Source organism: Watersipora subatra, chromosome 10 (assembly GCF_963576615.1).
Source record: "Watersipora subatra chromosome 10, tzWatSuba1.1, whole genome shotgun sequence".
Classification (NCBI taxonomy): Eukaryota; Metazoa; Bryozoa; class Gymnolaemata; order Cheilostomatida; family Watersiporidae; genus Watersipora; species Watersipora subatra.
The window spans coordinates 27,097,213-27,110,322 of NC_088717.1; the positions used below are offsets into that span (position 1 = coordinate 27,097,213).

The 13,110-nt window shown below is 34.6% G+C and overlaps 1 protein-coding gene across 1 annotated transcript in view; it reads right to left on the reverse strand.

The window, feature by feature from the left end:
• Positions 1-2,997: 2,997 nt before the first annotated feature.
• Positions 2,998-13,110, reverse strand: part of LOC137406931 (HORMA domain-containing protein 2-like) — a 60,229-nt gene continuing 50,116 nt past the window's right edge. The window contains exons 9-11 of the mRNA XM_068093533.1: positions 12,409-12,584; positions 6,505-6,617; positions 2,998-3,164 (exon numbers count right to left, since the gene is read on the reverse strand). Of these exons, the coding sequence (XP_067949634.1) occupies positions 2,998-3,164; positions 6,505-6,617; positions 12,409-12,584 (456 nt within the window). The remainder of the gene's footprint in view (positions 3,165-6,504; positions 6,618-12,408; positions 12,585-13,110) is intronic.

Below are 13,110 nucleotides of genomic sequence, written 5' to 3' on the forward strand. Positions count from 1 at the left end.
GTTTGTGATTTGTGTTATAAAGTTATATTTATGAGGTTTTTACTCTTCAAAGCTAGTCTTCATAAGAGTTATTATTTTTCTAAAGAAATACTTGCAGACAGGTTGCTACATGTATGTATGTAGTCAGAGAGGACAATGAGTAGTGAAATTTTACAAAAGTTAGTTGTCATCTTTAAACCAAAATGGCTCATGAACTAACAAACTGCCGTGCATATTTTACACTGTTGCTGACCTATTCAGGTCGTTTATTCCCATCAATTTAGAATTATGACTTTTTTGAAGTTAGTAAATATTTTCATGTTTAGCATAATTGATTGTCCAAGGTTTTTATTGTATATTATAACTACGCTAAATTATTATTTTTTATTATAGCAAATAGATATAAACATGCACAATGGAAACAACAAGCAGTATTTAATATAAATCGAATATTACTCTTGGCAGTTAAAATCTTGAAAGGTAACATTTGAAATCAAGACAATAACCACATTGAGTTGAATATGTCATCAAAATAAGGGATTCCAACCTATAGCCAGTTGTTTAAGTGTTCGTTTTTTAGCTTTTAAGAGCTTGTAATCACATTTACACATATTTTTGTACCTACAATACAGCAGAGTAAGACATGGTGAACGTTTTGATACCAAATAACTGTAATGTAAATTTTGTTGCAAGACAACCTTTAACAAACGAATGTTATTGCCATTGCAGTTGTCACCAACAAGGTGAAGCTATTAATTTTTTTCAAAACCAACTTTGCTAAAGAACTCAAATCTATTATGTAACAGCCCTGTGTATCATGACATGAAAAATTGCAGTTTGTTTACCAAATGCTTAAGCAAAAGGATTGTTACATAATTGGTTCCAATGAGCGCTTATACACATGTACATGTAAGTACTATGAAGACTCAGTAGTTCAAAACATGAGGAGTCGTTTACTCTTTTTCTGAGTCTTTTAATGTAAGAGCAAGCAACTCCTTTGTCCATGAGTATCATATATTATATGTAAATGATTGGCTAATTAATTGTTCTGCTCATCGCTCGGTTTGAGTGATAAGAGAACATATCAGAAAATTTTCCATTGTGCTGTTATTGCAATATTTTGACAACTAAGCTTATTACTGGAAAATTTTCAATTCTGATCAACTAGATAGAATATTATAAAAATAATGAATGCAAAATCTTTCATTTCGTTGTCATAGAAATGTACTATTAAGCCGAGGGTAGACTAAAAGATACAAATCTCATTTTGATTTCGACAGATAACATGAGAAGTAGCTATTAATTAATTGCTTGCAAAATTCTAATGTCACACCTTTGGTAACATAGCATCATCGGTTTAAACTCTTTAATTAAAGCAAAGATATCGAACAATGCGTTTTACAGGCATTAGGTACAATCTCAATTTACATTTACCTCTACGTAAATATTTCTCATTCCATGATGTGAAATTCAGCAAATTGTAATCTCGATATATCAAGCGGATTTTAAAGTTTTTCTTAACATTACCATGTTGTAATAGGCTATGGGCCGAGGAAGCAAAAGAGCTCTAGAAATGATGTTTCGTTGGCAGCCCCTTTCAGTGGCAATTTCTGCAGTGATTTAAATCAATTTGGGTATGGTAAATTTGAAACTGAAGAATTACCGCCGCTGCCATTCCCACTTCTGTGGGAAATTTGATGAAAAATCTTTTGTAGGTTTTATCTCCCCTGTCAATAAGATTTTTTTCATAGAAGCATCAAGTTTGCAACTTTCTCTTATATTTATTTTGCAGAGATTTAGGATGTTAGTCGCGAACTCAAATTCATCTATCTACTTTTTAACATTCCATATCCTATGATTGTTACACGCACATGTAAACTACATGTATATACATACATAAATATGTACGTATATATATATATATACTTACTTGTGTATATACATGTTTTAATAGCTTTATTTTACAAAAAAAATTCAAAACTCTATAAATATGTTTTATCAACTTACACTGATGAATCATAGAAAATAACAAGAAAACTGCAAGCACAATGAGCATGTTGATTAATAATAGTAATGCTAATATCAAGTCTTACAAAACAAGCTGGGTTACTTCTAAATATCTCATATCCCAACTATTTGTTCAATATATTGAGTTCTTAGTCATTGCCTTTACCATCTGCATACTTTGACACTACTGCTCCAGTTTTATTCTAGTGCACGCATGTCCAAAGCTCTGTGTAGCGCAGCTTTGCCATGATACCGGCACATGTGTTCCCTCGGCAGCTAGATTTTTTACACTTGGGTCTGCGCCATTTTTCTGGGTGCTATCTTCTTGGTCATAGAGTCTGTATGTGTAAGACTCATAGAGAAAATAAAGTCGCCCCGAAACTTGAATGATTCTCCGAGTCCTTTCATTGCCTGCTGACAGTAGACATTTGGGTTGATGAGTTTCTTATGACTCTTTTTCCCTTTGCCTGCAAAGGATGAAACGGCATCACAACCAAAGAAACCATGGAAACCTGTGAGCCTTTCACATTGGTAGATTACCTCCGAGCTTAGTAGCCATTGCACTGATATCTAATAACCACTTCTCATCTGTCTGTCCAACAAGAAAAACGGAGTCGACCATTAATATTCTTACCATGGGCAAGTGCCAAGATGAAGACGTCTATGTCAAAAGATTCGATTACCGCCTGTGAAAAGTCATCAACAGCATGACAAGCATGCAGCATGAGACGCGTGTCTGCCTCCTTGTAATTGCAAGCCAATGTAGGCGCCTCTATAGTAGTGGGTTGACCATAAGGGTAAATACTAGGATGGTAGCCTGATCTTGTTGTTGTAGTGTAGAGTATTATGGTATCATGCTTAGCTACAGTCTTCCAGTGTGAAACAACGAATGCCAACATCACTTCCTTGTTGCTTCTAGACTTTTTACAGAGGCTTTCAAGTTTGATATCTTCACAGCTTTATTACTAATTTGAAGATTGCTTTGTAGTTTCTTACCACCTTTTGCTTCACTCACTCCCCTTGATACTCATTGCAATAGTTGTCGATCACAAAATACACGCAAGCAGCCTTGTACTTCTTAGCATGAGCAATAAGCACACCAAGAAAGGTGTCAGCAAGATGACGGAATGTTGAAAGAATGGCACTGGCAGACAGAGCTTGGATAAGTGCCATGGCATCTGCAATGATGGCCTCACATCTTCAATAGCTTAGAGACTATGCAGTTATGGTAGTTTGATCATGTCTGCCATAGATATGAACTGGTCCTCTAAAAAGGGTTCCAACTCACCTGTCTTCGAGGGGACCTATTCTAAAATATCAAAAAACTACAGTCAGAGGCACAGCTGTTTGCTTGTCCCTTTACATAAAATGTTTCGAGATACCATAGGTATGTAAGTGTTAGCAAAAATTAAAATGTTTACGCACAACCACGCTTGAACATGTCGTTAGGAGTTTAAATTGGTTGTGGGGGCCATAGCTGCTTGTAGTCTGATGTGATGCAAATCATTAGTACCATACCAGTACAAGTTGGACTGCAAAACAATACAGGGCAGTGCTTATAATTCACTTATCATAGTCAGAGCAACTGAAGAAATCATTTCTCAAATTAATTTTACAGGATTGCTGGACATACCAGCAGACACAGTTTTGACGACACGAAGAACAGCTTTGAGAGTAGTTGATTTTTGTGAGTAGTAACATACTTTCTTTTCACAAATCATGCATATATGTTCAAGTGTAGGTTTTGATGCATGGAAGTAGACAGTGGAATTGGATCTTGTGATTTTCTTTGGTGGCTCATCTTCATCTTGACAAGTAATATCATGAGTAGCATGCCTAAATGAATACTAGGTCAACATTGACTCGGGAAGTCACTGTCACTTAGACCAATAAACTAGAGTGAATACTAGCTTGTCTTGACAAACTGTTGTTTTTGCGGAGTTATTCCCGGCGAGCAAAACTACAGCTTGTCACAATACTCGCTGCACCTGATGCATCAACTGCACTGAAAGGGAGTTGTTCTCTTCCGTCTATGCAGCTTGGCTGCGATGTTATTTCAGTCGCTCCATTGGTAATCGTAACAAATTTCTTGCAGATTTATGTAGAAAAAAATAACGCAAAAATGTTTAACGAGAGACCAGTCTCTGCGGTAAACTTTAGTGGAACTTAATAATAAAATAAATTATAAGTAAAATCAATAACAAATAAAACTGACTGATTGCACAAATAACATGTTTAGTCGCTGCCGAAGTTCTTATGTTTTGCTAAAGTTTACTGCAGAGACTGGTCCCTGGTTAAACGTTTTTAAGTTATTTTTTTCTACATGAACTTTTGGGCTAAATCCGTAATGATTACTAATGGTGCGACCGAAATAACATCGCAGCCAAGCCGCATAGACGGAAGAGAACAACTCCCTTTCAGTGCAGATGATGCATCAGGTGCAGTGCATATTGTGACAAGCTGTGCCAGCGGCTGTAGTTTTGCTCACCGGAGATAACTTCGCAAGAACAACAGTTTGTTCAATTGTTGAATTTTGTTCAGTTTGTTGAATACATGCATGCTTGTCCATTTGATAAACAAGGGCAAGACTAATGGTTATTCCTGGCTGGAAAATTGTTATTTTTCAAACTGAATACAAGCATCTCGATCAGTAGCCACCACTACTGGTTTATACAGATTACCATGTCAGCATTTCTTTCATATTTAATAGTCACAATATCTCACCTTGAATGTTTGACTAGTAAACCATAACAAGTCTAAAAAAATACTCACCTCACTGGGTTTTTTCCCAACAAGCTCAATTTTGCTGTTGTTAGTCAGCCTCTGATAGCATGCTCTGTGAATCCGAGAGCCCTTGCAGAGAAGTTGAAGGCATACGCCATTAGAAACAGATTTTTTAGGCTCTTTAAAATTATTTTTCAGCTTTCTAAATAGGGACTAAGTGTTTGACTTGTGGGCTAAGGCATTATTATCAAATTAATTTCTTGAGAACAATTTGTGTGGGCTACACAAACTACGTCACAGCTCAAGCCAATCATGCGGGACAAGAAAATTAAATTACAGCTGGCGATACTTTGGCCTTGACTTTTGTAATTAATAGACAAACTGACTCACTCCGTAAAGAGCCGACTACAATTCAGTGTGAAAGGAGACAACTCCTTAAAATTTAAAAAGGGAAAATTCTCTTGCTAGTGGGTATGGTACGTATGGCAACTCATTGGATATGAATTTTACACCATCAAATTTATCTAGTAAGTGCAAAAAATAGCCACTAGAAAATGGTACCAACGGAAATGCAACGTAACCTACCTTGGCCCACGGCCTCTATGTAGAAATCTAAAAACTGGTAGTAATTGAAAACAAACCAACTAAAATGATTTGAAAATATATATGAGAACAAATGAACTTCAGCTTTGAGTTATAACTGTAATCAAATGTTGCATCTCAACAAAATAGTAGAATCTTGAAAGCAAAATTTTTAAAATTAACAAATTGTCCAAAATCGTATTTCTGCCAACATTAACCAAGTTGTAAAAAACACCTGCACACCATCCAGCAGGTCCCGCTCACAAGTAAACCTGCTTTTACAGCAAACGTTTAAGTCATGGTAAAATAAAGAACTGAAAGATCAAACATAGCCTTCGTGAACCGCATACAATAATTGTGAATAATACCAAATACTCGTATCCTTTGCAGCTTTGTGTAGAGCGCGCTACATCTTGCAGTTGTTTTATTGTAATTATTTATTATTTGACCAAACACATAATTTGCTAAGAAACATAAATTAAAAGCTCTTCCTTGTCTTGAGTTCGTAGGTAATGCAGTAATGGGTCAGTTCTACCGAGAAACAATAATTGATGTAACCAAAAAGTAAGAGACCATGATCGTGACACCTTAAAAGCTGTTAACGTAAATCCTAGAGTAGTTTTCGCTGCAAATCCTTCCATGAAAAGTTTGTCTCACAGGACTTCCAAGCTATATCTAATGACACTTCTACGGTTTACAGTTCGTTGGGAATTGTGTCTGAACCAGAAATAAGCGTTGTAGTGACATAATATATAGTGACACAACTAAGGTGTAACACTTGTGATTCGATTTTGAAGGCTGATGTGAGCAGCCGCAGTTTGATTTCAGCTGTCATATGATGAAAAGTGTTCCAATACGTATACTTGAATGTAGGGTGAGCTGAGTGAAAAATAAACTGTTGTAGATGATTAATTCCTGGTGTAAAACACATGAGAACATCTAACCAAAAATTTGCTTTGAAAACTTAAAAAAATGACATGAACCACAAAAACTTATCTACACAAAACAAACTAATTACAAAGCATATATCAATCAACAAAACAAATCTAAAGTAAATACGATATTTCTAAGTAGAAAATTTCTTGTCCATAGTAACTGTAGGAGTTTGCAACGAGTCACGTCAGCAAAAGTAAACAAAGGAAATATTTCAAAGCTAAATATGTGACAATAATGCAATGAAACATGGAGTATGTAACAACTATGCTTTGTTACCAGAAGGACACTGCAATGGCTGATGCCAAGTAGTGTATGTTTTCAAGGAGTCAAAGTAATTCTTAGCCGCTTTTTTTATAGATTTCTTCATCACCTTTAGGGAATCGCTCTTTCTACAGTAACCAAGATGATGCAAATGAACAGGAATGACAAAATGTCATGAAACATTATCACAAAAAGGATCTGTTCTATCTGATTTTGTGACCAGTTCTCTAAACTGGCGATGCCAAATAAGCAAATATAATGAAAATTCGTTTGCTGGACGTTAAATGACATTCTTTTTGCTGCATATGCACTATCACAAGAATTCTTTGTCAGCCATGAAGCAAAATTGTGTAATGCTAATACAAGCTAATATGCCAGCTTTCAAAAAATTTTATGCAAAGCACTGTGGTGGTGGAAACCACGTGTGAAATATTCTATTCTTTAAATTTATTTATCCAAGATTATAGTATTATGCTTGTAGTAAATATTGTATACCTTTCTAGCATGCATTATTTATAAATTTTGTATTCAGATTTTATGTCCAATCACGCAACATTATTATTGGTATTAACTATAAGTTGAACTACCGTATTTAGTAAATCCATAACATGCAAAAGGCTGTGCTGATTTTCAATCAAAAATTAGGGGAGTACGCTGTGCTATACACGAGCAACAATGGGCAGTCGCATCGCTTGGTGGTTTTCACGTTACAATATATATATTTCTCATAGTTTGTGTGTATAATTATGTGTCTGTGTAAGTCCAGCTATAACTATTAATATCTCAATGCTAAAAAATTCCGCATCATGATAGCTTTGAACTCACGAAGATTGCAACCACAAGTTTAAAACCCATAACACTGAGCTAAATAAGGCATATTGTTCAAAGACAATTCATGTCTCGTATAGTGTATGCACACGCTAATTATTTTAGCATTGCGCTCACGTGTTACCATGCCCCTGTTACGAAACATTTTGGGCCTTAGTACATGCAACACGATGCTTCTTCGTCTTTTTTTTCGTAAGACCTAATTTGTTCCGCCACACAATATCAACAATAATTTATCTTGAAACTACAGTTTGGCAATTTGTGCACTGATTATATACGTTATTAAGAGATATACGCTGCTTGCCATGGCGAGTTCAGCGTTATCCGTTATGGTAAAAACCGATTTGCAATCGGATAAATAAAAATCTTTTAGTTGAAAATTTGAAGTTTACTAAAATACATACTAGAAATTCCTTAAAATATGTGTTTAGTAAGCTAAATACATTTAAAGGTTGAATCGCGACAAAATTTCCATTACAGTTACTTAATATCAAAAGATTCATCTTGTCTTACTCTGCTGTGTTGTAGGTGCAAAATATGTGGACATGTGATTACAAGCTCTTAAAAGCTCAAAAACGAACAGTTAATCGCAGACATCACGAAACGGCATCACGAAATAGATTAGAACCCCTTTAAAAAAAAGGCTCAAATGGGAGTTAATTGAACGAGATGGCTTCTGTTTACACTTTCACGCAACCTCATTCGTCGAAATATTTTTACAGATATACTTCACGCATTCAATAAAACCATGTCTATTGTTTTTACGTGTCTATTTTATCGTCATTGTAATGCTGTCACTTTCAGCACTGATATCTCAAAACCTACCGTAAAAATTCGTTTAATTCTTTAACCTTAGCTCAAAGGAGTACATATCATTGTCTGATAAACATGGCAAGCCTGTTGGTCACTTGTGATAGTAGAAAAATACTGCAGTAAATATCCGCAAAGTATGGGTCACATGATCAGATTACGACTAGACGATTAGACCAAGCTGAAACAAAACTGTAAAGTAGCAAGCATCTATATTTGATACGGGGTCTTCGGTAAAACCTGAAGTGTTTGTCATAAACTAATGCTACAAGAAGTTTTAAATTGAGCCTTTTATTGGACTTTCAAATCACGTGAGGACATCACACGAAAAACAATAACCAAATATAATGACAACGTCAGAGAATTAAACTGATTCCAATCTACCACCGCTTTTCGTTTTTGAGCTTTTAAGAGCTTGTAATCACATTTCCACATATTTGGCACCTACAACACAGCAGAGTAAGACATGGTGAATCTTTTGATACCAAATAACTGTAATGTGAATTTTGTTGCAAGTCGACCTTTAAGCTTTTCATTGGCCTTTAATTTCACTTGATAACATCACGTGTCAAAACAATAACCACAATGTTTGGATACGTCATCAAAATAAAGAGATTCCAAACTACGGCGTTTTTGTGATGGCTACGATTAACTGTTTATTTCTGAGCTTTTAATCACGTTTCCACATATTTTGCGCCTACAATCCAGCAGAATAAGACATAGTAAATCTTTTAATACCAGATAACTGTAATATGAATTATGTTGCAAGTAAACCTTAAAAGTTAGATTCAGCATTTATGTTACATGTCTGTCTCAAAGGTAAGAACTCTCCACGTAGTACATTGTAACGTTATATTATCTTGCAGATCATAACTACAAAATGCACTAGTCATCGTAGGTACCTATGGTTACTAAAGTTAATACATGTACAGTTTTGTTACTATTTTTTAATGATAACGATTTTGATGGCTTTTAAACAAAAAGGTAATTGCATTAGGTATTATGGGTTTCTATACCATTCTATGTACGTCTATAGCCTACAATATTTTCACATGCCAACACTGGCGAGCGAGAATTGGCTAAGCCAATTTTAGCAAGCCAACACTGAAACGAACTAAAATCATAAAGAATACCAAATAATTTTTCATTGTTATCGTAGCAAAACAGAGTATATTTAGCCATTGCTTGCTAATGATTTCACATTTACATTTAAACACCTTTTTATTTTTATTCTTTCTCCTAATTTATTTCAAGGAAACACTTCTTTCAAGTTAAGAAGTTTGAAATTTACAATCTCTTTGACAAAGTTTGAAAACCTTTAAAGTTGTTTTTATTTTCTCTCTTATTTTATTTCAACTACACAAAACACTTTTCTCATGATATGTAGTTTGAAAGTTTGAATGGTAAGCGAGAATTGGCTAAGCCAATTTTAGCAAGTCAACACTGAAACGAACTAAAATCATATAGTATACCAAATAATTTTTCATTGTTATCGTAGCAAGAGTATATTTAGCCATTACTTGCTAATGATTTCACATTTACATTTAAACACCTTTTTATTTTTATTCTTTCTCCTACTTTATTTCAAGGAAACACTTCTTTCAAGTTATGAAGTTTGAAATTTACAATCTCTTTGACAAAGTTTGAAAACCTTTAAAGTTGTTTTTATTTTCTCTCTTATTTTATTTCAACTACACAAAACACTTTTCTCATGATATGTAGTTTGAAAGTTATAGTGGCAAATGTTCTTATATGTTGAATACAAATAAATCTTCTGTCTTAAGACATTTTTACTACTTAGGTAACTTATATACGGCATGTTTAACAACTTATCTAGTCAAAGTCGGTATGACAAAACAGATGCTTCCAAAACGAGGTTTCACAAATTTTAGAGCAGCCAGATGACTACTTTGCAACTTCATCAGTTAGGTAGCAAAATGTTTTGATTTTTTTACAATGCTATAGCACTCTAAACCGTTCACTAAATTCCAAGATATGGAATGAAAAGGCTTCCAAATAATAAACAGTTTGTTAATAAGTAAAAAATAATGTATTACTCTAATCGGAAAATAATTTTTCACTCAAAACTGTTTTGTCACAACATTTATAAGAATTCGAAGAAATGGGTACCTGTTTGTCGTTCTAAGTTGAGCATTCGCTGTAGATATTTTAATGTTAGCTGAAATACAGTCCATTCTCTCACTTTGGCCATATACAGTTTGAATATAGCCACAAGCAAATGAGGATACGTGAAAAAACATTTTATACCAAATTTTTATACACTTTTGCGTGTAACACTGGAATATACCCTACAGGATGAAAATATTCGTTGGTCATAAAAATTCGCGATTTCGCGAACAGTCAATCCGCGAATTATTAAATTCAGTGAATAATTAGTTCTATTTTTAATCACAAGAGAGAATAACTACTGCATCAAATTGAAAACTAGTCGCTAGCCTAGTTTTTAATGTAAATACTAAACGTAATTGAGTTTCAAAACATTTTTAAAATCATTGCCTGAGCTTTGAGCTAACACCATTGGCAATGCATCACATTTATTTACAAAATTATTCGAGGTTGTCACAAGATATGCAGAATGGCGTCATCGCGAAAATAGCCCATAGGCAGAAGTACTAAACGTAGCCGAGTTCCAAAACTTCTTTAAAATCATCGCCAGGCTTCGAGCTTTATTGCCATTGCATCAAACTTTACAAAATTATTCAAAGTTTTTACAAGTTATTTGGCATGGCTTCAGCATAGCAAAAAAGCTCTCCTAGTCTTTCCACATTAGAATCAACTTCATCAATCTCTAATACCGAAGTCAAGGACGATCATGATTCTGATCTGGACATTATGGTATGTATTTGATTTGCAGTGCAGATACGTTTTTCCATTATCAACTGTATTAGTTAATTCTTTTGTTTAAAAACTGATCGCTTTCATCAAATACTTCAGCTATTGTTTTTGTACTTCCTTAACACTCGTTAATATTTTTTCTTTTTTGTGTTTACTGCAGATTGAGAATGAAACAACCTACTCCGAATACGAAAACTAGAGACAAGTAGTAATATTCATCAAGACAGGAATATCGGCAGAGAGGCAACCAGTCAACCTAGACCCCTTCATCGACAACAACTCCTTGATATCGCTGTAGCAAACATGATTAAATTATATATTTTATTTCATGTATAGATATATTATAATTTATTACAAACTTTAGTGTACAAATAAAATATATCAAATACAAATAAAATTTTACAAACGATGAATGGAGTAAATATAAACAGTTTAGTCTATATGGCGGTTGTCTAGCAATAAAATTAAACTGGTACTTTTGATATGTGAATACTAGCGTGTAATGGTGCTTTCTGACTAGTTATTTTACTAATAGCAAATCTGTCGCTGTCAATGTTTTGGGTAGGTGTTGAAGGCGATTCTCTCGCTACTACATGGCTGGTAAGGAAGTTATCATCAGAACTCTCCTCGTGGCTTACTATTGCAAAGTTCTGCCGGTTGGCCAAAGATTTGTGCTCGTAAAGGCGTTTTTGTTCCTTTTTCAAAAACAGATATATTCTTCTCGTAAGTAGCTGCGGTCACTTCAACCTCAATTTCCAGACCTCCCTGAATGATTGGTGATCTTCTAAGAATGACATCTACCAACCGTGCAATCATTGTTCTTCGGTGTATGATGAAAGATCTCTCTCTCACACTAAAACTAAAAATGAAGCAGTAAAGATGGAAAAAAAATACGGTAGTATTGCAGTTTACCGAAGAACCAGAGTAAAATTCAACTAATTTAGTAAATGTAAAAACTCATTACTTACCACAAGTTTTTGGCTTATCAAAGGCCTCTAAAGCGATGAATATTCGTGAAAACCTCTGGATGCAGCAAAAATTGTTTACCGTAGAATAGCATGATCGCCTCGCGGTTGTAAGCTAAATATAAACCGGAACACTCGGTGTGCGCATGCGTAGTAATAACTATTATTAGCCGCAATAGAGTTAACTTTTCCTAGAGAGCGGCAGTTTTCAGCCGCGAATAAATTCATCCGCGAATATGCATGAAAAGACAATTTTCGCGAAATATAACTCCGCGAATAAATTCATCCTGTAGGGTAAACAGTACTTCCTTTAAATGCACATTTTATGTGATGTCGAGATATACTCCCTGACAAGCAAATATATCAAACGCTTTTGATACACACAAACATTATCAGTACATTTGCTTGACAATGCTCTAGAGTGCATCAGCCTGTTGAAACACATTTTTGAAAAGAGTACCTGTTCTTAGTTAATATCTTTTCACTGATGAGGCGAGCACTAACTGATTTATGGCTAGTGAGTATAGAGTTATGCAGGATCATGGGTTGATTCTCCAAAATGTCTGCCATCACCTGTCGAACTAGGCATAGCTCCTTGAAGTTGGAGATGCTAAATTCGTTGACCTCTTGTAGATACTGTGAAACAACAATAATAAAGGCAGGATTATTCAGTTTCTGCTATTTTAAAAATTTAAGCTGAGATACACACTCTAATTGCTGTTGCACAACCTTTTTTTAGTTTACTGATAGGCTTATTGTTAACAATTTAGGGAATTTGCATTGCGTTGAAGTTTTAAACATTATATTTTGTAACTGAAGTGCGCTCTTCTTCATTACTGTTGATATAAGTATATAATAATTATTCTTACCTCATAGAAACAATTCAGAGCTAGTTTATGCATGACACACTTTTATGCAGGTAACTCAAGTAAGATTTAGCAAGTCACCTAGTAGCTGTGACTGATGAACAATGCATGCAACTATTTGCATGGACTAAAGACTGGTAACACAGTCATATGTTTGGCACTGGTGTATTTGATGCATGCGTTTAATGGCATTACAACTAGAGACATGATGTTGGCACTTGTTAAGCATACTTTTACCTTACTTAATCTCAATTGCTAACTGAGCTACTGCCAAGTGCATTTTTTTGTTTTAAAAT